This window comes from Pipistrellus hanaki, assembly GCF_964339955.1.
Source record: "Pipistrellus hanaki genome assembly, chromosome: 15".
Taxonomy (NCBI): Eukaryota; Metazoa; Chordata; class Mammalia; order Chiroptera; family Vespertilionidae; genus Pipistrellus; species Pipistrellus hanaki.
The window spans coordinates 31,070,829-31,097,928 of record NC_140517.1 but is presented as its reverse complement, the minus strand read 5'-3'; the positions used below and the strand labels follow the sequence as shown (position 1 = coordinate 31,097,928).

Here is a 27,100-nt window from a genome sequence, read left to right as displayed (position 1 = left end):
CTCTGTAAAAGATCAATTATATATATATATATATATATATATATATATATATATATATATAGAGAGAGAGAGAGAGAGAGAGAGAGAGAGAGGAGAGAGAGAGAGAGAGAGAGAAGGTACTATATGTGTACATATCTTACCATTGCCCCCCCTCCACTCCCATACATGCCCTCATCCCCCAGAATTTTGTGTCCATTGGTTATATTTTTTTAATAAATTTTTATTGTTCATATTATTACAAATGTTCCTCATTCCCCCCCACCCCTCCATTGCTTCCCTCCACCAGGTTTCCACCCCACCCTCTGCCCTTTCCACATACCCCATTATCCTCATCCATAGGTGCACAGTTTTTGTTCAGGCTCTTCTCGCATCCCCCCACTCCCCTTTTCCCCCGAGAATCGTCAGTTAACTCCCCTTCCATACCTCTAATTCTATTATATTCCCCGTTAATATTGTTCATCAGGTTTTTTAATTCCCTTGGCTTTTAGTTTCACTTGTTGATAGTTATGTATTTGTTGATCATAATTTTTATCTATATCTTCTTCCTCTTCCTAAAGAACCCCTTTCAGCAATTCATATAATTCTGGTTTGGTGGTGATGAACTCCTTTAGCTTTTTTTTATTTGTGAAGCTCTTTATCTGGCCTTCGATTCTGAGTTATAGCTTTGCTGGGTAGAGTATTTTTGGCTGTAGGTTCTTGCTATTCATCACCTTGAATATTTCTTGCCATTCCCATCTGGCCTGCATGGTTTCTGTTGAGAAATTGTCTGACAATCATATGGGTGTTCCTTCATAGGTAACTACCTGCTTTTTTCTTGCTGCTTTTAATATTCTCTCTTTGTCTTTTGCTCTTGGAATTTTAATTATGATGTGTCTTGATGTGGTCCTCTTTGGATTCCTTTTGTTTGGGGTTCTGTGCACTTCCTGGACTTGTAAGTCTAATTCTTTCACCAGGTGGGGGAAGTTTTCTGTAACAATTTCATTTTCTTTTTCTTTTTTTAAATATATTTTATTGATTTTGTACAGAGAGGAAGGGAGAGAGATACAGAGTTAGAAACATCGATGAGAGAGAGTCATCGATCAGCTACCTCTTGTACACCACCTACTGGTGATATGCCCGCAACCAAGGTATGCCCTTGACCAGAATCGAACCCGGGACTCTTCAGTCCCCAAGCTGACATTCTATCCATTGAGCCAAACCGGTTTTGGCTGTAACTATTTCTTCCAGTATTCTTTTGGTATCTTGCTCTCTCTCTTCCTCTGGGGCCCCCATTATTCTGATGTTGGTTCGTTTGAAATTGTCCCAGAGGTTTCTTACACTATCTTCAACTTTCTGGATTCTCTTGTCTTCTTGCTTCTGTGGAGGAGTGTCCTCTGGCTCTTTGTGTTCCAAATCTTTGATTTGATTCTTGCGATCTTCCATTTTGTTTTCAGGACTCTGTATAATATTTTTTATTTCAGACAATGTATTCTTTATTTCTAGTTGATCCCTTTTCATATCCTCATAAGTCTCATTTATTTTATCGGCCTTTTCTAGGAAACTCTTGAAAAACGTTATAAGTGTGGTTTTGAACTCTATATCCAGTCGCTTCTTGTCCTCCATTTCTTTTGTTTGTGATTTGTTTCCTTGTCTCAGCATTTTCACAGCTTCCCTGAGTTGGTAGGGTGGCTTTCTGTGCTATGGTGTCCTATATGGTTGAGTGGGTCAGCCTCCCAGTTACCTGAGGTGGACAGTCTTGGTGTAGCCTTTTCTGGGTTGTGTGTGCAGTCTTGTTGTTAAGCCTTGCTTGTTGTTGGTATCACTGGGAAGCGTTGATCGCCAAGCCAATTGGCCATGAGGATCAGAAGTGTCTCAGCTAGGAGGGTTTCTGTATTCCACTTGGATGGGGTGGAGTCTCGGGGTGGCACAGCCAAGCTTTGGTGAATCCCGAAGATTGGTTGCAGGCACGCAGACCTCTTTGGTATAGGCACAGACAAGCTTTAGATTCCTGTCTGCCTCTCCCTAGGAGAGTCCTATTCCCGTGAACGAGAAAGCTAGCCACTGGAAGGGCTTCTATGCTTCGCTTGGATGGGGTGGAGTCTCGGGGTGGTGCAGACAAGCTTTAGTCAGCTTCTCCCTACGAGGGTCTGGTTTTTGAGTCCTGCAGTAATGGCCACTGGCTTCACATACCTCTGAGAGATCTCTGCCCACTACCTGACAGTCTGGCCTCTCCCTGTCTGGGGCCATCTATCAGAGCAATAGCGTGGTTCTGTTTTCCTCCCGCACAAGAAAGCCAGCTTTGCATTAGCTGTCCGCCCTCTCCGCGTGCAGGGAGTAAGCCAGCAGTGAATTCAGCCCGCCCTCTCCACACTCTGCAAGCAAGCCAACAGCAAAGTCTGGCAGCCGCCTTTTAGTGGGCACAGTTCTCCGCACCTTCACAGTTCCTGAGGTTCAGCGTGCCTTCTCTCTCCTTTCCAGATGTTAGAGCCTCCTCTCGGCCAGCCATCCAGCACTTCAGGGCGATGTTTCCCCTGTTTTCCAGTTCTAAATTCAAATTTGTTGTGATAGGCTGCATTTAGGTGTCTACCTTATGTAGCCATCTTGGTTTCTCCCATTGGTTATGCTTATATGCATGCATACAAGTCCTTCGGTTGATCTCTTATCTCCCCCACCTCTCCCTAACCTTCCCTCTGTAATTTGACAATCTGTTTGATGCTTTACTGTCTTTGTACCTATCATTTTGTTCAGCAGTTCATAATTTTCTTTATTATCCATAAATGAGTGAGATCATGTGGTATTTTTCTTTCATTGACTGGCTTATTTTACTCAGCATGATGCTCTCCAATTCCATCCAGGTTGCTGCAAATGGTGAGAATTCCTTCTTTTTTATGGCAACATAGTATTCCATTGTGTAGATGTACCATAGTTTTCTGATCCAGTCATCTGCTGATGGACACCTAGGCTGTTTCCAAATGTTGGCTATTATAAATTGTGCTGCTATGAACATAGGGGTGCATATATCCTTTCTTATTGGTGTTTCTAGTTTCTTAGGATATATTCCTAGGAGTGAGATTACTAGGTCAAATGGGAGTTCCATTATCAGTTTTTTGAGGAAACTCCATACTGTTCTCCACAATGGCTGCACCAGTCTAAATTTCCACCAGCAGTGCACACTCCTTTTTCTTCGCATCCTCGCCAACACTTGTCGTTTGTTGATTTGTTGATGATAGCCATTCTGGCCGATGTGAGATGATACTGCATTGTGGTTTTGATTTGCATCTCTCAGATAATTAGTGATAATTGAGCATGTTTTCATGTGCCTTTTGGCCTTCCTTCTGTCTTCTTTTGAAAAGATTCTATTTAGGTCTGTTACCCATTTCTTTATTGGATCATTTATCTTCTTTTAACTTAGTTGCATAAGCTGCCTGTACATGTTTGGGATTAAACCTTTATCATTGTTAACATTACAATATGTTCTCCCATACAGTGGGAATTCTTGTTGTTTTGTTGATAGTTTCTTTTGCTGTGAAAAAGTTTTTTACTTTGATGTAGTCCCATTTGTTTATTTTCTCTTTAGCTTTCATTGCCCTAGGGGCAGTATCAGTGAAGAAGTATTTAAGTCCTGTATCCATTTTGAGTTTATTTTTGTGTATGGTGTAAGTTGGTGATCTAGTTTCATTGTTTTGTATGTATCTATCCAATTTTTCCAACACCATTTATTGAAGAGACTGTCTTGAATCCATTGTATGTTCATGCCTCCTTTGTCAAATATTAATTGAGCATAGTGATTTGGGTTGATATTTGGATTCTCTATTCTATTCCATTGATCTATATGTCTGTTCTTGTGCAGGTACCATGCTGTTTTGAGGACAGTTGTTTTGTAATACAGATTGAAGTCTGTTATTGAGATCCCTCCTACTTTGTTCTTTCTCAGGATTGCTGTGGTTATTCGGGGTCTTTTTTTATTCCAGATGAATTTTTAGAGAGTTCTTTCTAGGTCTGTGAAGTATGCCATTGGTATTTTTATGGGGAGTGCTTTGAATCTATATATTGTTTTGGATACTATGGACATTTTAATGACATTGATTCTACCAAACCACGAACATGGTATATTCTTCATCTTTTTACGTCATCTTCTATCTCTTTTTTCAGTGTCCTGTAGTTTTCTGCATATAGGTCTTTTACCTCCTTAGTTAAGTTTATTCCTAGGTATCTTAATTTTTTTTGGTGCAATGGTAAATGAGATTGCTTTTTTAGTCTCTCTTTTTGTAAGTTCACAATTGGTGCATAGAAAGGCTATAGATTTATTGGCCTTAATTTTGTATCCTGCTACATTGCTGAATTCATTTTTTTAAATATATTTTATTGATTTTTTACAGAGAGGAAGAGAGAGGGATAGAGAGTTAGAAACATCAATGAGAGAATCATCGATCAGCTGCCTCTTGCACACCCCCTACTGGGGATGTGCCCGCAACTAAGGTACATGCCCTTAACTGGAATTGAACCTGGGACCTTTCATTTCGCAGGCCGAAGCTCTATCCACTGAGCCAAACCGGTTTCGACCCAAATTCGTTTATTAAGTCTATTAGTTTTTTGATGGAGTCTTTTTGTTTTTTTTTATGTATAATATCATGTCATCTGCAAATAAGGACAGTTTTACTTTTTTTCCAATTTGGATGCCTTTTATTTCTTCTTCTTGTCCAATTGCAATGGCTAATACTTCCAGTACTATGTCAAACAGGAGTGGTAAGAGTGGGCATCCCTGTCTTGTTTCAGTTTTTAGGGGAAATGGTTTTAGTTTTTGCCCATTGAGTATGATGTTTGCTGTGGGTTTATCATATGTACCTTTTATTATGTTGAGGTATGTTCCTTCCATTCCCACCTTGTTGAGAGGTTTTATCAAGAAGGGGTGTTGGATTTTGTCAACTGCTTTTTCTGCATCAATTGATATGACTATTTGGTTTTTATCTCTGTTTATGTGATGTATCATGTTTATTGATTTGCAGATATTGTACCATCCTTGCATTCCTGGGATAAATCCTACTTGATCATGATGTTTGATCTTTCTGATGTACTGCTGGAGCCCATTTGGTAGAATTTTGTTGATGATTTTGGCATTTATATTCATGAGGGATATTGGCCTGTAATTCTCTTTCATTGTGTTGTCTTTATCTGGTTTTGATATTAGGGTGATGCTAGCTTCAGAGAAGGAGCTTGGAAGTGTTCCTTTCTCGTCAATTTTCTGGAATGGTCTGAGGAGGATAGGTTTTAGTTCTTCCTTGAATGTTTGGTAAAACTCGCCTGTGAAGCCATCTGTCCCCGGGCTTTTGTTTGCCGGAAGCTTTTTGATGACTGCTTCAATCTCTTCCATAGTTACTAGCCTATTGAGCTGTTTGGATTCTTCCTTATTGAGTTTTGGAAGGTTATATTTTTCTAGGAATCTATCCATTTCCTCCAGGTTGTTCAGTTTGTTGGAATAGAGTTGTTCATAGTATTTTGTAACAATCCTTTGTATTTCAGCAGGGTCTGTTGTTATTTCACCTCTTTCATTTCTGATTTTATTTAGTTGGGTCCTCTTTGCTTCTTGGTGAGCCTGGCTAGAGGTTCATCAATCTTATTTATCCTTTCAAAGAACCAGCTCTTGGTTTTGTTGATCTTTTGTATTGTTTCTTTGTTTGTTTTTTTTTTTTTAATATATTTTATTGATTTTGTACAGAGAGGAAGGGAGAGAGATACAGAGTTTGAAACATCAATGAGAGAGTCATCGATCAACTGCCTCTTGCACACCCCCTACTAGGGATATACCCGCAACCAAGGTACATGCCCTTGACCGGAATCGAACCTGGGACCTTTCAGTCCCCAAGCCAACGCTCTATCCATTGAGCCAAACCAGTTTCGGCTGTATTGTTTCTTTGGTCTCTATCTCCTTTATTTCTGCTCTGGTCTTAATTATTTCCTTCTGTTTACACTGGGCTTTTCTTGTTGCTCTCTTTCTAACTCTTTGGTTGTAGGGTTAGGTAATTTATTACCATTGTTTCTTGTTTTTTGCAGTAGGCTTCTAGAGCTATGAACTTCTCTCTGAAGATTCCTTTGCTGTGTCCCATAGATTTTGGATTGTTGTGTTTTCATTGTTATTTGTTTCCATGATGTTTTTTATTTCTTCCTTGATCTCTATGGTAACCCAGTCATTGTTTAATAGCATGCTATTTAGTGTCCATGTGTTTGATTTCTTTGGATTGTTTTTATTGTAGTTGATTTCCAGTTTTATGCTACTTTGATCTGAGAAGATGCTTGATATGATTTCTATCTTCTTAAATTTGAAGAGAGTTTGCCTGTCCCAACATGTGGTTTATCTTTGAAAATGACCCATGTGCACTTGAGAAGAATGTATATTCTGTGGCTTTGGTGTGAAATGTTCTGAAGATGTCAATTAATTCTATCTGATCTAGTGAGTCATTTAGGATTGATGTTTCTTTGCTGATTTTTTGTTTAGAGGATTTGTCCTTTGATGATAGTGGGGTATTAAAGTCTCCTATTATGATTATATTGCTGCTAATCTCTCCCTTGATATCCTCCAGGAGTTTTTTTGTTTTGTTTTGTTTTCTTTTTTTTTTTTTTTTTATGTATTTGGATGCTCCTGTATTGGGTGCATATATGTTTACCAGAGTTATTTCTTCTTGTTGGATTGCTTCCTTTAGTATTATGGAGTGGTCTTCCTTATCTCTTGTTATGTCCTTCACTTTGATATCTAATTTGTCAGATATAAGTATTGCCACCCCAGCTTTTTTTTTTTTTTTTTTTCATTGTCATTTGCCTGGGAAACCATTTTCCATTTCTTCACCCTCAGTCTGTGTGCGTCTTTTTTTCTGAGATGGGTTTCTTGTAGACAGCAGATATATGGGTCTTGTTTTCTTATCCAATCTGTTAACCTGTGTCTTTTGATTGGGGCATTTAATCCATTTACATTTAAAATTATTATTATTATTTTAAATATATTTCATTCATTTTTCATAGAGAGGAAGAGAGAGGGATAGAGTGTCAGAAACATTGATGAGAGAGAATCATCAATCAGCTGCCTCTTGCACACCCCCTACTGGGGATGTGACCACAGCCAAGGTACATGCCCTTGACCGGAATCAAACCTGGGGCCCTTCAGTCTGCAGGCTGCCGCTCTATCCACTGAGCCAAACCGGTTTCAGCTTAAAATTATTATTGATGCCGTGTTTCCCCGAAAATAAGATATCGTCCAAAAATAAGACCTACTTACAGGTTTCCTTCTGAGTGAAATATAAGGCATCCCCCCAAAAATAAGGCCCCTCTAGGCTAAACATGAGAGATTTGGTCCACTGATTCTGAAAGAAATGGAGTCACAAGAAATTCACCAGGAAATTCAGGAATTGGATTGTTATGATGATGTTCCAGAAGATTATGACATGATTGTCATTGAATAAATGAGTAAATTCTTGATACTGTAGGATTCACAGTTTGTCTGGTTTGTGTTGACAACTATCATACTTCCGTACCGTATACAGGTAATAAATTTCTTTTATTTTCATTTAACAATAAATGTGTACCATATTCTTCTTCATGGAAAAATAAGACATCCCCTGAAAATAAGGCCTAGCACATCTTTGGGAGCAAAAATTAATAAAAGACACTGTCTTGTTTTCGGGGAAACAGGGTAGGTACTTATTTTGGCCATTTTTACTCTATAACCCTGTGTTCCTTTTTTGCTTCCTATTTCTTTTTCTTTTTTTCTTTTTTTTCCTTTTTTTTTTTTAATTTATAGCAGACTTTTTAGCATTTCTTGCATTGCTGGTTTGGTGGTGATAAATTAATTCCCTTAGTCCTTTTTTGTCTGAGAAGCTCCTAATTTCACCTTTAGTTTTGAATGATTTTTTTCCATTGATGGTGACTTGATCTCGAAGCCCGGGCATGTGGCCGCCACCAGGGGTCGAACTGGTGACCCGCTGGTACATGGGACGGAAGCCAACCCGCGGTGCCACACCGGCCCAGGCAGAGCGCTCCCTCACCTTTAATTTTGATTGATAGCCTTGTTGGTTACAGAATTCTTGGATTCAGACCCTTCTTTTGCATGAATTTGTATATTTCATTCCATTCCCTCTGGTCTGATGAGTTTCTGTTGAGAAATCAGTTGCTAGTCTGATGGGGGTTCCTTTGTATGTAACTTTCTGTCTCGCTCTGGCTGCTTTTAAGATTCTTACTTCGTCGTTGGTTTTTGCCAATTTAATTATAATGTGCCTTGGTGTCAGTCTTTTGGGATTCATTATGCTTGGAACCCTATGAGCTTCTTAAATTTGTGTGGGGTTTTTCTTCCCTAAGTCAGGAAAGTTTTCTGTCATTATTTCTTGAAACAGGTTTTCTATCCCTTAGTTTTCTTTCCTTCTGGAACCTCTATTATGCAGATGTTATTTTGTTTTGTGTTGTCCCAAAGTTCCCATAGTCTCTCCTCTGTTTTTTTATTTTTTTCTAGAAGCTGCTCTATTTGGGTATTTTTTCCCATCTTGTCTTCTAGCTCACTGATGTGGTCCTTATTTTAGTCTACTCTTGATGTTTTCTATTGAATTCTTTACAGCAGTGATGTCATTTTTCATTTCTTCTTGGCTCTTGCTCATTTCCTTTTGGTTCTTACTCATATTGTCAAATTTGTCTTCCATTCTTTTTAGCCATGTTATGATCATTACTCTGAATTCAAGCTCTGGTAGGTTGCTTGCTTCTAACTCGTATACTTCTTTTTCTGGTGATGCCTGCTTTTCTTTCATATTTAGGCTGTTTCTTTGTCTCCCCATGATCTCTCTTTTCAGGATGTCTGGTTATGTAGTTCTCTCTCTCCTGCATTGATTTAAAGGCACAAAATACAACACAACCAGGTACAACACACAAGGCACTGAACAGAAATGTGTTTGCAATATTAATGACCTCCAATAAAGGTAACGATTTGAGAAAGGCAAATCGGGGGGTAGGAGAGATAGGAGAGAAAAAGAAACAAACAAACAAAAAAAAGAGTGGCAAAATGAAATTGGGAGAAGGAGAAAGAAAAAAAGAGAGAGAGAGAGAGAAACTAGAACGATACTAAGAGAGAAACGAGGAACTAACTATATATATGGGAAGGAAACTCCAATAGAACAACCCTTAATCACAACAAATGCCAGCAACAAGTATCTGGAGATTAATACAACTTACAACACCAACTAATATCAAGCGAGTAAAGGGAAAGCAGAAGGAAAAACTAACTAAAACACAGCTAACAAAAACATACAAACAAAAAGAATAAGGAAAACAATCTCACCAAAAAAAGCATAAAACTTCAATATAGTTAACATTCAACAAACAACTTCAGAAGGTCAGAGAAAACCTTTTTTTTTTTTTTTTTAGGACAGCAAAAAGGGAGGTGTGGAGCAGGGGGTTGGAAGTTAGATATATATAAGTAGGGTGAAATTTTAGCAGGGAGTAAACCAAAAGAATACAGAAAATCTAGAGCAGGAAAGGTTAAGATAAACAGGACACCAAAAGGGAAAAGGTTAGGAAGAGAGTGATGGCATAAAGGTAGAGTTGAGGTAGAATAAAGCAATGGTGAAGGAAAGGTGAAAATAGACTGTAGAACACTAATCCCAAAGTAAAATAAAGAGCAACTTATATGACACTTTAAAATAATAATAATGAAAAAAACAAAAGAAATAAAATAAAAAAGATAAAATGGAAGTAGTGATAATGCTGATTACAAATAAAAATGTAATAATTAAAAAGGTAAAATCAAGTGAGGAAAATGAAAAAAAAGTGTCTTGAGTAAATGATGCAAATAATGAAAATAAAAAAAAATTTAAATTTAAAAAAAGTAAAATAAAATGTGCAGTAGTAAAGATCATCCACTTCCTCTATTGTTCTGTTTGGCACGCCTGTTTCCCAGTCCAGACAGTATTATAGTTCCCTGCGTTTCACTGGTCCTCAGTGTTGTAATCCAGTCCTGATTTTTAAGCAGGCGTTGCCTTAATTTCTGGTGTTCTTTTATTTTTTATTACATTAGGGTCAATTTGTGATTCAGCCTCTGGGTGGCAGTGTTTCTGGGTTGACTTCCAGGGCTCTAAGGCCTCTCTAGCTTTTTTTTTCTTTGTGACACTCAACTGGTTTGTGGAGGCTGGTGGACAAGTCCAAACAAACTGCACTCCCCTGAAACTCGCCGGCTATCCCTCCACATCAGATAAAAACGGGTTGCTCTGTAGAGATTCCCCCTATTAGGAGCCCCTTTCACAATCATGGGTCACACCAGCCCAATAGCTCGGGGCTTCTCCTTGTAAACAAACACCTCCCCGCTCCTCCAGCTTCTGTGCGCCCTGCACACGCTTCTATCTTCCGCCAGGACTCACCCTATCCCCGTGAAATCTGACCTTTCCGTGGTGCAGTGGAGAGCTCCTTTGAGTCCAAGCGTTCGCACCACCTGGGACCAGCATTATGGGACTCACAGCTGCTCAGTTTCCAACTCATGGTGTTGCCATGAGGGCCAAATACTCTAGCAGTTCTTGACACAAGGCCACCCATTTGAGGGAGGTGCTGGGGGACCCCCACCAGTTCTGATCACCCTATTTCTCCCTTTCCCGGACAAGGTGGGCAGCAGGGCTAAACCCATACAAGTGGAACAGGCTGGTGGTGATGCTTGGGATCCATCTCCCTTCCCTCCCGCCCATCTCCCTTCCCTCCCTGCTAGGGATGGCTGCCCTGGGACCTACCTTGCTTGTCTCCTGTGAGTACCACACTTTGATGTTTCCTTGCTTGAGACACTGGATGGTTTCAAGGATGCCGTCCTGGAGCCTTCGGACCAGTGGAGTGCTCTCCTTGGTCTCCTGAGCTGAGTTCTCTAGGAATGTCCCTTTTGTGGATTATGTGGGCTCTCCTGGTATAATTGGGTCTTGACTACTATTGACCCATTCATAAGTGGGAACAATAGTCGGGCTTAACTTTGACCATGTATACAGGCTGCTGTGCCACTGCAATCTCAAGATGTCTTATTGGTCTCTGTGGCATCATCTTCCAGACGACCTGAGCACTGTACTCCAGCAATGTTTCTTGTGAGTTATGTGTACCCCCTGTTTAGTTGAGGCTTGATTGCTATTAACCTTTTTGTGGTTGGAGTTAACCTTTCAGAGGCTGGGTGAATATAAGGGTAAACAAATCATCGTGTAGCCGAAACCGGTTTGGCTCAGTGAATAGAGCGTTGGCCTGTGAACTGAAAGGTCCCAGGTTCGATTCCGGCCAATGGCATGTACCTTGGTTGGGGGCACATCTCCAGTGGGGAGTGTGCAGGAGGCAGCTGATCGATGTTTCTCTTTCATCGATGTTTCTAACTCTCTATCCTTCTCCCTTCCTCTCTGTAAAAAATCAATAAAATATATTTATATTTTTTAAAAATAAATAAATAAACCACCGTGTATGAGATGCTATACAGGGGTTGCCCCCTGAAGCAGGTTTGTTTCCAGCAGGGTCTGATACCTATCAGGATCCCCTTTAGAGTGTGCCACTCATGTAGATAGTTGGATTTAGCTCTTGGGTGGGCTTCAGGTGCGGGTTGCTGTCAGACGTGCTGTGTAACTGGCCTTGGGCTGCCTGTCTCTATCACACTGTTCATTGTGTCTGCATCTACTATATCTGCATTTACATGGGTGGGGTCAATCTGTGTAAACGGGTCAGTTTCTTCCAGCTTGTGGCAGATTTTGACAGGATTGAGGCTCACTGAGGGCCTTCTCCACCTGTTAGCTACTCCACCTCACCCATGAGTTTCCTGGTCTTCCTCCAAAGCCTTCCAACAAGGAAGTGTAAAATGAAGTAAGGTTATCCACATATAGGTAGTGGGCATCTTACTTGGGGATCATGCATTCAGGCACTCAATGAGGGGAAAGTAGTCTCCAACTATAATCCGCCTTTGGAAGGATCACTGCAGTTTAGGGTTGTGTATAGCCAACATTCTCTGCAGGAGCAAGTTCAGCCACCCTGGGCTAAATCAAAAGTCTCCTGTTGGGGATGTTGCTGGCCCAGCCCACAGGAAGGGGCAGTCACTTTCCTCAGATCTGAAACAATAGCCACGGAGAGTCTCACACTTCACTCTGAGCCATTTTCCCATTCCCCCACTGAACTGTACCCAGTGGAGTATCTGGTATTGGCAGGGCTCATCCAAACAGTCAACCTTTGGGGATGGTTATGTATGCCAGATAGAAGGGTTATGGCACTCCTTCTTCCCATGCTGGCATGGGCTAAACTCACAGGAGAATCTGAACTTGCCCTCCTCCCAACAAAGCAGCCTCAGAGGCCACCACTTACCTATCTGACTCCTAGGCAGAAGCTTCCTCATGAGACACAGTCTGAAAATCCCAGCTCTGGTATCACTCTCCTGCACCCCATGCTCTTAGGAAGCGGAAGCTATGTAACAGTGATATATCCCTTCAGCTTTTCAGCTCCCCCTGCACCTGCATGAGGGCAAACTCCCCTTCCCCATCTCTGTCCTTTTTAACAGTTTCTATGGCTTTTTCTGTACTCCTTTGTTATAATATTCCAGATCAGCTATACTTTAAGTGGTTTTTCAAGTTAATTGTAATTTAGCTATAAATCTGATTTGGGGCTGGGAGCAAGTGGATGCCATTTCCAGACTCTCTGCAACCATCTTGGAATCTCATTTGGGACTTTTTAAAGTCTCATTTTACTTTGCCAATTTTTATTTCATGTATTTTGAAACTGCACTCATACGTATACATTTGTAATTGTTATATTTTACTACATAATGGTTTATTTACTTTTATCATGGACTTTTTGCTTTTACTATAGCCAAATCAATTTTTCCATGGTTATTGTTTATATGTTTTCCATCCTTTTTCTCATAGTTTATTTGTGACTATGTTATTTAAAATGTCTCTTATAGACTGAACCTATTTGGATGTTGATTTTTAAACATTCTAATAATTTTTGCCTTTTCATTGCAATGTTTAGTCCATTTATATTTAACACACTTAAAAGTATTGTTGGATTTTGGGCTGCCATTTTGGTATTTGTTTTCTGTGTGCCTAATCTGTTGAGGTTTTTTTAAAATTTAATAGGCTTTATATTATAGGGGAGTTTTAGGTTCACAGTACAAATGAGGAGAGAGTCGCAATTTACCCCCTACTCCACACATGCATAATATCTCCCACTATTAACATCTTCCACCAAAGTGATACCTTTGTTACAGTCAAGAAACCCACACTGATACATCATTATCTCCCAAAGTTCATAGTTTACATTAGTGTTCATTCTTGCTGTTGTGTGTTCTATACATATTGAAAAGTGTATGATGGCATACATCCACCGTTATTATCCACCAATATAGTATTATACAGAACAGTTTTACTGCCCTAAAAATCTTCTATACGTACTCATCACTTCCTCTCCTCTAATCTCGGGCATCCTCTAATCTTTTTACTGTCTCAATAAATTTGCTTTTGCCTTGTATAGTTGAAATGATAAAGTATGTAGCCTTTGATTGATGTCTTACACTTCATAATATTCATTAAGGTTCCTTCTAACATGTTTTTGTTCATCTTTTTCTAATTCTCTTTTATTTTGTGTCAAATACATTTTAATAATATATTTTTATTTATCTATTGGCATTTTAGTTACCGCTGCATTATTTTGTTATTACTTTAAGGAATACAAAATGCATCTTTTTTTTTAAAAAAAAAAAAAATTTATTTCAGAGAGGAAAGGAGAGAGAAAGATAGAAACATCAGTGATGAGAGAGAATCATTGATTAGCTGCCTCTTGCACATCCCTTGCTGGAGATTGAGCCCACAACCCAATGGTTCATAGATCGATGCTCACCCACTTAGCCACACCGGCCAGGCACAGCATGCATCTTTAACTCATTATGATTTACTTAGAGATAATACTGAATTACTAAAGGAATATAAATCAATCTTATAACATTATAGATATGTTCCCTGACATCCCCATCTTTTGTTTTTGGGGTTTGTTTTGGTCTTGGTTTTGCCATGTATGGAATATTTATGTTTGTAAAATAAATAAAAAAATTCGAAAAAAATAAGTTTCGAATGCTTATTTTAAATCGAAGACCTACAACCCACAAGCCAAATACAAACTGATATCTGCCTTTGTACAAACTGTAAGTTAGGAATGGTTTTTATAGTTCACAAATGTTTGAAAAGTGCAAAAGTAAAATATTTCTGTACTATGAAAGTTTTATGAAATTCAGATTTAGTGTCCATACATGAAATTTTATTGAAACACAACTTTGCTCATTCATTTTATATACTGTTATGGTTGCCTTTATACTAAAAGAACAGAAAATGTTCACCAACACCTGCTTAACATAGTCATATCTTTTAAAGAAGGAAAGAAATTTTAATATTTATAGCTCTCTTTCTCCGCCATCGAGGTGCGCGCTCGCCTCTCCCTCACCATGTCTTTCCACAAGACTTTCAGGATCAAGAGCTTCCTGGCCAAGAAACAAAAGCAGAATCGGCCCATTCCCCAATGGATTCGGATGAAAACTGGTAATAAAATCAGGTACAACTCGAAGAGGAGACATTGGAGAAGAACCAAACTGGGCCTATGAGAACTCACTAATGACAGATGACTCACATATTTATGCTATATCCAGGTTGCCTACACCTTTAAATGATTGAAAAGATGCTACCATCTGAACAGTTGGAGCATTTTAATTGGAGAATTAATGGACTTGTGATTTTGCTCTATTGATTTTTTTCCCCCTTCTGTTCAGTAATAAATGTGTGAGATCTTTTAAAAGATATAAAATAAAAAAAATTAATATTTATAGTCTTGCTTATATAAATTTTTTTATCCTCTTCATTCCTTCCTAAAGATCTTAGTTAACATTGGGTGACATTTTTTATCTTTAATCTGAAAAACTTCCTTTACGTGGTTCAGTAATGTTATTGATGAATTCTCTCAGAATTTATTTGACAAGAGCTTTATGTTGTCTTTTTTTTAATAGATAATTTTGCTGAAAATATCATTGGTTGACGTTATCTTTGACTTTTAACAATTTGATTAGGGTTTTCCAGGGTGTGGTTTTTTATTTTTGTCCTTTTGAGATTCATTATGCTTTACTGGTACGCAAGCTAAAGTTTTTGCTAACAATGAATGTGCTAGGCATTATTACTTAAATTTTTTTCAAGCTCTTTTTTTTTTTCTCTCTCTCTCTCATTGTGGCACACTAATTACATCTGTGTTGGGTTATTTTGAAATTGACTCACAGATCTCTGATTCTATTAATTTTTCCTTATTCTTTGTTATTTCTATTCAGATTGCTTACTTTCTATTGACCTGTTTACAAAGTTGCTGATTCTTTTTTTCTATTTCTGACCTGCTATTGAATCTATGTGGTGAATTTTTCATATGAGTTATTATACTTTTAATTCTAGTATTTTATTTGGTACTTTTTTAATAGTTTATATTCTGGCACTCCATGCCAATTTTTCCATTATTTCTTTGAAACATTTCGGACAAATACGAAGTCTTTTTGGGCAAAATACCACATAATAGCACACTAATGACTTAGTCACTCTGACTGTCTTTTTCTGAATATGGGTCATTTTCTTCCTTCTTTATTTTTGTTTTGTTTTCTTTGTATGTCCAGTAATTTTTGCTAAAAACTTCAGCTTTGTGAATATTTATAGTAATTAAAAATCAGTTATATCTATTATTCTAATGATTATTGTGTGTTTTTTCTAGCAGACGATTCACTTAGTTAGATTCAAGCTTCATATTCTGCCCTACTGTGCCCCCCGACCCCCACCCTCAATTTCCACTTCAAATATGAAGCAGTTTATATATTAGCTTAGTTTTTTAAACTCCAGCTACTGCTTTTTACCCTGGCCCCCTAAGGAGAGGTAGGTTCTCCTTCTTCTCATGTTTTTTTAGCTCTCAGGCAATGAATTGATGAGTGCTTCTACATAGATTTGGGGGCTTACTTTCTACTATTTTCTTTTTCCCAGGGATTTACCCTTTATACTATCCTACTGTTTTGTCAGCCTCAATTTGTAAAACCTGAGCCTGTAAGAATTACTTTTTCTTCTCTTTGAGCTATCAACAAGTTGTGAAATTCTGATATAAAAAATACAGAAATCTCAATCTCATTAGGAACACTTTATTTTTTAAAACTCTTTTCTGATATCTTTATGTCTGCTATTCCTAAGCCCTCTGTGATCTATACAACAATTGCTTAGTTTAACTCAATCTGGAATTCTGGCAGGATTTAGACTCAGATTTTAGTTCTCATCTGTTCTACAGTTCTCTTACTTTCAGAATTTATCCCTAATCTCCAGCTCGTTTGCCATCCAGTTCTATTCTGTACAACCTTTGAAGAAGTACTCTTGGATTTTCTACCTTAAGAGAAGGCCAGGGAGGGACCTCAGGAGGTTGGCTGGCTGGGGAGGGACCGCAGGAGGGCTCCAGGGCATGTCCAGCCTGTCTCCCCCAATCCCAATTGGCTGGACCCCAGCAGCAAGCTGACCTACTGGCCGGGCCATCTGCCCCCAGGTAGTCAATGCGCATCATAGCAAATGGTTGAACAAACAGTCTTTTATTATATAATACCTGAGAGATTGTTTTCCTGCCCATTTCACTTATCCCTTCATGCCAGAAGTCACTCCCATACATTTCAAAACTGTATTTTTCTTGCTCATTATAGTAATCTTGAAGGGTGGAGAATTAACCTCTTCATTGAAGGCTGAGAAATTTTCTGCTGTTATGACATATTGTGTCTTATACATACTTTTGTTGTACTATTTGTAATACCTTGCAGGTTTCTGTTTACATATACTTTTTTGAAGGTATATATTACAAGTTTTGAGACTGTAACATCTTGTAAGCAGGGACAGTGTTTTGTATGTCTTCTTTTTAGTATGTTCTTATTGATTTTTAGAGAGAGATGAAAGGAAAGAGATAGATAGAAATATTAGTAAGAGAGAAACATCATCAATTGGGGGGAAAGCCCACAACCTAGGCATGTTCCCTGACCAGGAATCGAAACAGTGTCCTATTGGTTCATGGGTCAATGCTCAACCACTGAGCCATACTGGCTGAGCTGTTTTGTATGTCTTAGCATCCCAGTGAGCAAATGTATCCCAGTGAAGTACAAAGTAACTTCACAGTAAATAGTTTAAAATTAGTTATTAAATAAATTTGGTGGCAGGTACTTATACTTTGATTTTGTTTTCTTCACAATAGGCTTTCTTACAAGTTTTCTTATGAATGCCACAAAGAGAAACAGGATCAAAACTGGTACCTAATATCTAGTCAACTTGTGATAACAGTTTCTATCCATTGCAGGAATTAGTATCATTCAATGATGTGACTGTGGACTTCACACAGGAGGAATGGCAGCACCTGGATCCTGCTCAGAAGATGCTATACATGGATGTGATGTTGGAAAACTATTGCCACCTCATTTCTGTGGGTAAGAAAACCTTTCTGACACTTTAAGTAGCATGTGTTTTCTTTCAAAGTGCCTAAAGTATGTGTGATCTTGAATTTCAGAGATAACAGATGATGATTCCTTTGTGGTCAATAGAAAGGATGATTGTATCTTTCACTTGCACAGTACAAGGTGTTAAGTTTACTGTTACACAAAGGTGTATCTTAATATGCAGTATTAAAAAAAAAAAAAAAAAGAAAGAAAACACCTTACTAGTTTTTCCAAGTATATTGAACCTTGAGCAACTTAATCCAAATCTTTCCTTATCAGGGTGTCACATAACCAAGCCTGATGTGATCCTGAAGTTGGAACAAGGAGAAGAGCCATGGACATCGTTGACAGGTCAGACCTACTTAGGTGAATTTCTGACTCTCAGGCAGATGAAACTAGTGGAAAAGAAATGTTTAATGGTTATGAAGTTAGTGACAAGATATCTATCACTTGTTATTATTTGTTTTTTATATGAAATTGAAATTCTTAATTATTCAAGGACTAACATAATAAGTCTTAATCTGTTCTTTTCAAATTTATTTCTCTCTTGGAAACTCTTTCTAATTTCCACTTATTCCAGTCTATTAACTTTTTTCCAACAATGTAGGATTTGTCATATCTGTGTTTTTCATTGTATTCTCACTTTCACAAACTGTGTATCTTATGGTTCAGTCATGAGATTTCTTCTCCATGAATTATTGCTTGACCACTCCTCATATCCACTGTTGTGTTTTTTTTCAGTGAATTCCCTTGCTACTTAAGAATTATGACATATATAGTAGTTGTATATGATTATATAGTGTAATATCTGATTGTACTTGGTTGATGCTTAAGAATTCTTTCCCTCAAAGATAAGATCCCTTGTTTCAGAATTTGCTGTAGTATATAACATGTTAGGTATTTAGTATTTGCCTCATGAACTGTTTGTGGAGCTGTACAGGGGAGATATCTTGTTTCCCTCATTCAGAAAGCATGTACATTAGGCCCTCGGGTTATTCAGATCTGTTCCTACAGTGCAACCTAACGCGATTTTTGTTGTAAGTTGGAACCTAACTACATAAGCACCTGTGTCATTCACATGGAGCACATACATAGCAGTAATGAACTGAAACAGTAAAAAATTTTAAAGAAAGATAACAATTCCTGACCTTTACTTGTGGTAAATAAATAATAAAAAACATAAAGCACACATGTATATACATCAAAATGATGGAACTTTCTCTTTTTTATAAATAAATAGGAGATGGCTATGTAACCATGAAACAACGTACATTGAGTCCGACATAACCTGAGGACTACTTGTACTTATAAGTTCCTTTCAGGATATACCTGTTTAGGCCATGGCAGTATACATTCTAACTGAAATGTTTTATTTTTACTAAACACTACCTATGACACATAAAATCAATGTAAACTTTTTATGGCTGAGATTTGTCAGATATAGGAACAACTCTTAAAATTTGAATATAAAGAGTGATTATAGGGATGTAAAGTTTTATTTATAGAAAAATTCCTTGTATGTTAGTATTGATGGTAATGGACTCAAGGCAGAAAAATATTTTTGAGCCTAGGTTTAGCATTGCCCCACTAGATTTGGATGATAGCAAAGTAGCAGAAGTCAAATATAGCTCTAACCTTATAAAAGAAATGAAGGTAAAAATTAAAGAACAAACTAGAATCAGAATAAACAATCTCATCTGGAGTTGGGAATGTTACTGTAAATTGGAGAAAGACTTGAACACTTTCTTTACATCTGAAAAAGTAAGTCGGCTATTAAAAAAGGATTTTTTTTTATAATTTATGGTTATGAGAGGGTTTTTTTTATTATTGTACAGCAATCTGAATACACCAGTGAGTATAACCCTAGTCTGTTTTAAATTTCCTGTTGTATTCTCTTAATTTTGTTTTGTTTTGTTTTTTTGTTTGTTTGTTTGTTTAAATATATTTTATTGATTTTTCACAAAAAGGAAGAGAGAGATAAAGAGTTAGAAACATCAATGAGAGAGAATCATCCATCAGCTGCCTCTTGCACACCTCCTACTGGGGATGTGCCCGCAACCAAGGTACATGCCCTTGCCCGGATTTGAGCCCGGGACCTTTCAGTCCGCAGGCCGACGCTCTATCCACTGAGCCAAACCGGTCCCGGCTTAATTTTGTTTTGTTTTGTTTTGTTTTGTTTTGTGTGTGTGTGTGTGTGTGTGTGTGTGTGTGTGTTTCAGAAAAGAATATGATTCTCAGCTATATGGAGAATTAGACCTAGATTATAGGCTAGTTTTTCTAAACACTAGGAAATTAATTGATGCTTAGAATTCTTAATTATTGATGGCTACAAGGACAGGAGTGGTAGAACAACTGGAAGTGTTTTACCTTGCAATCCAAAAGTGATAAATAAAAGTATAGCCTCTGATCTGAGTCCTCCCGAAGTAATCCTTTTTCTAATAGTTTCCCTAAATAAGCTTTTCTACTAATCTTGTCCATCCTACTAAAAGCTCAATGCCCTTGATAGTTTCACTTTGTTGCCTATGAACCTACCTATCAAAACATCAATTCCTCTTCCGCCATTTTTGTTTCCTCTTCACTGCTTCTTTTGTTTGGTCAACAATGTATGATGTTCTAGTGAAAATGGGAAGAGTTTTTGGCATTCACTGCTTATTTTTTTTATTCTTTTTCACACTGAAGCAGATGTTTTATTTAGCTTTTGTGTCCCATGCAGTGAGTAATTTGTCTGAGGTATTCTTTTGCCTTACATAATAGACCCTAGTTCAATTCCTTTTCATAGCAAATGTGTGAATATTCACAAGTTATTATTAATTATATTCTTTTCTAGAAAAAAACTGGAAAGCTGAAGACATTTTAGTGAAATTCAAGAAACACCAACAGAAGTATTCTAGATCAGCTGTATTCATCAGTCATAAAAAACTGATTAAGGAGAACAATAATGCATATGACAACACAGTTACATTAAGCAAAAACACTATAGATTCAAAAAATCTAATTCCTGAATATAACCATCATGGAAATATTTTTAAAAATGTATCAGAATTAGTCATCAGTAATATAAGTCCTGCAAGAAAGAGGCATAGTGAGTATGATGGATATGAGAAGTCACTCTTTAGTGCTAAATCAGAGACAGCTCACTATGGAGTCAAATCTCATAATCAAAATGGTAGGGCTGTCAGTCATAATGAAGTTTGTATGCAATATCATAAGATGGAAACTCCAGCTCAGTCATTTGGATATAATGACTGCGAGAAATTATTGCTTAAAAAGGAAAGCTTACTTACATATCAGAGAACATACATAAGAGAAAACACATCTGAATATAATAAAAGGAGAAGAGCAACTAATATTGAAAAAGAACATATTTGCACTGAATGTGGAAAGTCCTTCTGCAGGAAGTCAGTATTGATTCTGCATCAGGGAATTCACACAGAGGAAAAACCCTATCAATGTCATCAGTGTGGAAGTTCATTTAGAAGAAAGTCATATCTCACTGATCATCAGAGAACACACACAGGAGAGAAACCCTTTGTTTGTAATGAATGTGGTAAGTCCTTTCGTTTAAAGACAGCTCTCACTGATCATCAAAGAACACATACAGGGGAGAAATCATATGAGTGTCTACAGTGTAGGAATGCCTTCAGATTGAAGTCACATCTCATCCGTCATCAGAGAACTCATACAGGAGAGAAACCATATGAGTGTAATGACTGTGGGAAGTCTTTCCGCCAGAAGACAACCCTCTCTCTACATCAGAGAATTCATACAGGTGAGAAGCCTTATATTTGTGTTGAATGTGGGAAGTCATTTCACCAGAAGGCAAACCTTTCTGTACATCAGAGAACTCATACAGGGGAAAAGCCTTATATTTGTAATGAATGTGGGAAATCCTTTTCCCAGAAGACAACTCTTGCTCTTCATGAGAAAACTCATAATAAGGAGAAACCCTATATTTGTAATGAATGTGAAAAGTCCTTCCGCCAGAAGACAACCCTTGTATTACATCAGAGAACTCATACTGGGGAAAAATCTTATGAATGCCCTCACTGTGGGAAGGCCTTTAGAATGAAGTCATACCTCATTGATCATCACAGAACTCATACAGGAGAGAAACCATTTGAATGTAATGAATGTGGTAAATCCTTCAGTCAGAAGACAAATCTCAATCTACATCAGAGAATCCATACAGGGGAAAAACCCTATGTTTGTAATGAATGTGGGAAGTCCTTTCGCCAGAAAGCAACCCTCACTGTACATCACAAAATACATACAGGTCAGAAATCATATGAATGTTCTCAGTGTGGGAAAGCCTTTAGCAGGAAGTCATATCTCGTTCATCATCAAAGAACTCATACAGGAGAGAAACCATACAAGTGCAATGAATGTGAAAAGTGCTTTCGCCAAAAGACAAATCTCATTGTACATCAGAGAACTCACTCAGGGGAGAAACCCTATATTTGTAATGAGTGTGGTAAGTCCTTTAGTTATAAGAGAAACCTCATTGTCCACCAGAGAACTCACAAGGGAGAAAAAATGGACATGCAATAAAATGTTATTTCTTTGGGAAGCCTTCCCAAGTTATTGTAAAACTTTAGTTTTTAAAATCATGCTAATGTCATTTTAATCACATGTGTTTAATTTCAAGTATCATACAGCATAACTTTTGTACTGTTTAGTAGCATAAAAATAGGTATGATCATTGTTACTGAACTCTATCAGCAGTAAATCTAATTTTTGTTTTCAAGTTCTGACTCAATTTACTTTTTAAAAACTTATACATGGAGGGCAAGGTTTTTAAATGGCTATAAGCATTAGTCTCCATAAGAGAAATGAAATATGAACTATATTTCTCATTGCATTTGGTGGAAAAAGAAAACCATAGTTATTACTTCCCCAAAGATTATCACTTCCCTGGCTTATAACATCATGAAATAGTTTTTGCATGTCTTTACCTAATTTTATCATGCATCACGAATTCTTTTGTGTCTTTTTTCACTCAACATTCTGAAGATTCATACATTATTGTATGTGGCAGAAGTGTTTTCATATTCATTTTGTATAGTATTCCACTTTAAGAATATCCTGCTGTTTATCCTTTTGATGGTTATTTGTATTTTTTATAATTTTGTGTTATAATAAAGATGCTATAATAAGTATTATTGTATATTTCTTTGTGCATGTGTGTAGGTATTTCTGTTGGTTTTATATTAAGACTGGAATTACTCCATCCAAAGGGAGATGTAAGCTTTTTCAATTTATGATAGACATTGTCAAATATCTCAGACCTTTCTCAACATGAAATGATGCACTTTGAAAAGTAGCAGCTCTGATTGTAATCAATGTGGAGGAAGGTCTTTATCAATCATTCAACTGGAGAATTCCTATTAAATCAAATTCTTATGTCATAATTGTGAGAACATTAGTCATGCATATATGAATATCATTAATGTAGAAAGATCTTTAGTTGTGTCTGAAACCTTACACAATGTTTTTGGAGGGAATCCTATAATTGTCATGATTAAAAGAGTAATTTTAGGCATAGTTTACACCTAATCCAACATCAGAGAATTCATACAAGAGACAGAAAGGTTAAGAAGGAACATAGGTGAGTAAAATTTGGGAGTATAGTTATTACAGAAGACATAGTTACAGTAAATATGTATAAGTAATGCTATATATAATTCCTATCCTATCTAATAAAAGAGTAATATGCAAATTGACCATCACTCAAATATAAGATGGCTGTCCCCATGTGGACACAACGTGGCCAGCAGAGGAGAACAGTTGGGAGGGACCAGGCCTGCAAGGGAGGTCAGTTGAGGGCAATCAAGCCTGCAGGGGAGGGCAGTTAGGGGTGATCAGGATGGCAGAGGAGGGAAGTTGGGGGCAACCAGGCCTGCAGGGAAGGGCAGCTGGGAGGAGGGGGAGGAACCAGGCCTGCAGGGGAGGGCAGATGCAATCAGGCTGGCAGGGGAGCAGTTAAGTATTAATCACACTGGAGTGGTTAGAGATTGATCAGGCTAGCAGGCAGAAGCAGTTATGGGCAATCAGGCAGGCAGGCCAACAGGCCAATATCCCTCATGAACATAAGTGCCAAAATCCTCAACAAAATTCTAGCAAATCAGATCCAGCAGCACATCAGAAAGATCATACACCATGACCAAGTAGGATTTATCCCAGGGATGCAAGAATGGTACAATATCTTCAAATCAAAAAACGTGATACATCATATAAACAAATTGAGAAATAAACATCACAGTCATTACCAAAACCAATTTGGATCAATGGATAGAGCCTCGGCCTGCAGACTGAAAGGTCCCAGGTTCGATTCCAGTCAAGGGCATGTACCTTGATTGCAGGAACATCCCCTGATTGATTCTCTCTCATCAATTTTTCTAACTTTCTATCCCTCTCTCTCTCTCTCTGTAAAAAAAAATTAATAAAATATATTTTTAAAGAAATCACAGTCATATCAATTGATGCATAAAATGCTTCTGAAAAAAAATCCATTACTCTTTCTTGATAAAAACTCTCAGCAAGGTGGGAATAGAAGGATCATACCTCAACATAATAAAAGTCATATATGACAAATCCACAGCCAACATCATACTTAATGGGTAAAAACTAAAACAATTTATCCTAACAACAGGATGAAGACAGGGATGCCCACTCTCACCACTCATGTTCAACATAGTGCTGAAAGTACTAACCATTGCAATCAGACAAGAAGAAGAAATAAAAGGCATCCAAATTGGAAAAGAAGTAAAACTGTCCTTATTCACATATGACATGATATTGTACATTAAAAAAAAAACCTAAAAATTCCATCAAAAAACTATTAGACTTAATAAATGAATTTAGCAATGTAGAAGAATACAAAATTGACACCAAGAAATCTATGACATTTCTATACATCAATAGTGAACTTACAGAAAGAGAGACCTAGAAATTAAGATACTTAGAAATAGAATTAACTAAGTAGGTAAAAGACCTACCTATTCATGGAAAAATACAGGACACTGAAAAAAAAAATGGGGGAAGATGTAAACAAATGGAAGAACATACCATGTTCATGGATTGGTAGAATCAACATCATTAAAATGTCCATACTACCCAAAGCAATCTATAGATTCAACACAATCCCCATTAAAATACCAATGACATATTTCATAGACCTAGAAATAACTCTCCAAAAATTCATATGGGGAAGGGAAAAAAAAAAAGACCCCCCAATAGCCAAAGCAATCTTGAGAAAGAAGTATAAAATAGGTGGGTCTCAATACCAGATTTCAAGCTGTATTACAAAGCCACTCTTCTCAAACAACCTGGTACTGGCACAAGAACAGACATAGAGACCAATGGAATAGAATAGAGAACCCAGATAACAACCCAAACCACTATGTTCAATTGATATTTGACAAAGGAGGCATGAACATACAATGGAGTCAAGACATTCTCTTCAATAAATGGTGTTGGGAAAATTGGACAGATACATGCAAAAAAAAAAATGGAACTAGACCACCAACTTACACTATACCCAAAAATAAACACAAAATGGATAAAGAACTTAAACATAAGACGGGAAACCATAAAAATACTAGAGGAATCCACAAGCAGCAAAATCTCAGACATACGTCAAAGCAATTTCTTCACCTATACCGCTCCTAGGGCAATGGAAACTAAAGAGAAAAGTAACAAATGGGACTACATTAAAACAAAAAGCTTTTTCACAGCAAAAGAAACCATCAACAAAACAACAAGAAAACCCACTGAATGGGAGAACATATTTGCCAGTATTATCACTGATAAATCTTTAACATTTACAGGGAACTCATATAACTTAATAAAAGAAAGATAAATGTCCTATAAAAAGGGGGGGGGGGGCACAGACCTTTTTTTAAATAGGTACTTTTCAAAATAAGACAGATGGAAGGCCAAGAGACATATGAAAACATGCTCAAAGTCACTAGTTATCCAAGAGATGCAAATCAAAATGACACTTCTCACACCTCTCAGAGTGGCTATCATCAACAAATCAAACAACAAGGGCTGGAGAGGATGCGGAGAAGGAACCCTTGTGCACTGCTGCTGGTAATGCAGACTGGTGCAGCTACTGTGGAGAACAGTATGGAATTTCCTCAAAATTTTAAAAATGGAACTCCCATTTTACCCAGTAATCCCACTTCTAGGAATATATCCCAAGAAAACTAAAAACACCAATCAGAAAGGATATATGTACCCCTATGTTCATAGCAGCACAATTCACTATAGCTAGGATTTGGAAACAGCCTATGATTGGATTAGAGAACTATGGTACATCTATACAATGGAATATTATGCTGCTATAAAAAAGAAAGAATTCTTACCATTTGCAGCAGCATAAATTGAACTGGAGAATATTTAGTGAAATAAGCTAGGCAATGAAAGAAAAATACCACATGGTCTCACTCATTTATGGAAAATGAAGAACATTATAACCTCATTAACAAAAAGATAGATACAAATGCAGTAAAGCATTGAACAGACTGTAAAATTACAGCAGAAAGGCTGGGGAGGGGAAGAGATCAACCAAAGGACTTGTATGCATGCATATAAGTGCAACCAATGGACACAGACACTGGGGGTGGGGGTGAGGAAGATATGCGACAGGCTTGAGGAAAGTCAAAGGGGAAAAATAAATTAACAAATATAATAAATAAAAGTAACCACAATGGATATTCTGAAATTAAACTTTAACTGAAAGCTATTATGGTGAGTAGTTACATCCTAGGCCTGTATCTTCACTGACAAGGGCTTTTTTTTTAAATTATGTTGCTGAATCCAGTGGCATTGGCAGAGCCATGTCCTGGAAATACACTTTGCCAGCTTCAGACCAGGTACCACCAGGGAGTGGGTTTCATTATCTAAATCCATCCAAGCACCAGGAATGAATACAACTTGGGCCTACCGAAGAATGCACATAATCTCCTTTGACTTGACCTTTAGTAAAATTTCCTGGGTTTTGCTGTATAAAATAAACACGGTGCATTGGGTCTGGGTCCCTGTCACTCCTTCAGAGAACAGTGGTCCCACCTGACCCCATCTTTTTCCTTCCATCTCTGTAGCTGTCTTTTTTCTTTCATTTTCTCAATCCCCAGCCTCCCCTATCCAGGAACCAGTCCAATCTCTAACTGCACTGGATGTGGAAAAGAGATATTTACAGTCAACCTTTACCTTAACTGAGCGTATCTGTTTTTTTGCATCTATGATAACACTAGAGGCCTGGTGCATGAAATTCCTGCACTCAGGGTGGGTCCCTCAGCCCAGTCTATGCCCTTCCACAGTACAGGAGCCCTCAGGGGATGTACAAGTCCTGTAGAGTGGGCCTTATCCGGTAGTCGAACATCCTTAGGGCTGCAGAGGCAGGAGAGGCTCCCACCACTGCCTCTATGCTCACCAGCCATGAGCTTGGCTTCTGGATGAGCAGCACTCCCCCTGTGGGAGTGCACTGACCATCAGGGGGCAGCTCCTCCATTGAGTATCAGCCTGCTGGTGGTCAGTACTCATCATAGTAAACTGTTGTCCTGCCATTTACTTGATTTTCATATTAGGCTTCTATTTTTTTTTAATCAATCTTTATTGTTCATATTATTA

The 27,100-nt window shown here is 37.7% G+C and overlaps 2 protein-coding genes across 7 annotated transcripts in view; both read left to right on the top strand.

Annotated features, from left to right (window-relative positions):
* Positions 1-22,631, top strand: part of ZNF567 (zinc finger protein 567) — a 59,048-nt gene extending 36,417 nt beyond the window's left edge. For 3 of the 6 annotated variants that reach the window (XM_084905196.1, XM_084905200.1, XM_084905197.1), the window contains 3 exons: positions 17,332-17,458; positions 17,747-17,833; positions 20,295-22,631. In XM_084905196.1, coding sequence (XP_084761322.1) covers positions 17,332-17,458; positions 17,747-17,833; positions 20,295-22,015 — 1,935 coding nt within the window. In that variant the 3' untranslated portion in view covers positions 22,016-22,631. The remainder of the gene's footprint in view (positions 1-17,331; positions 17,459-17,746; positions 17,834-20,294) is intronic. The other 3 variants (XM_084905201.1, XM_084905198.1, XM_084905199.1) reach the window with 2 other exon arrangements.
* LOC311633055 (large ribosomal subunit protein eL39-like) lies at positions 14,396-14,747 on the top strand. Its single transcript, XM_084905241.1, has one exon. It carries the CDS (start codon positions 14,438-14,440, stop codon positions 14,591-14,593), a length of 156 nt encoding a protein of 51 aa, XP_084761367.1. The 5' UTR covers positions 14,396-14,437; the 3' UTR covers positions 14,594-14,747.
* Positions 22,632-27,100: the final 4,469 nt, after the last annotated feature.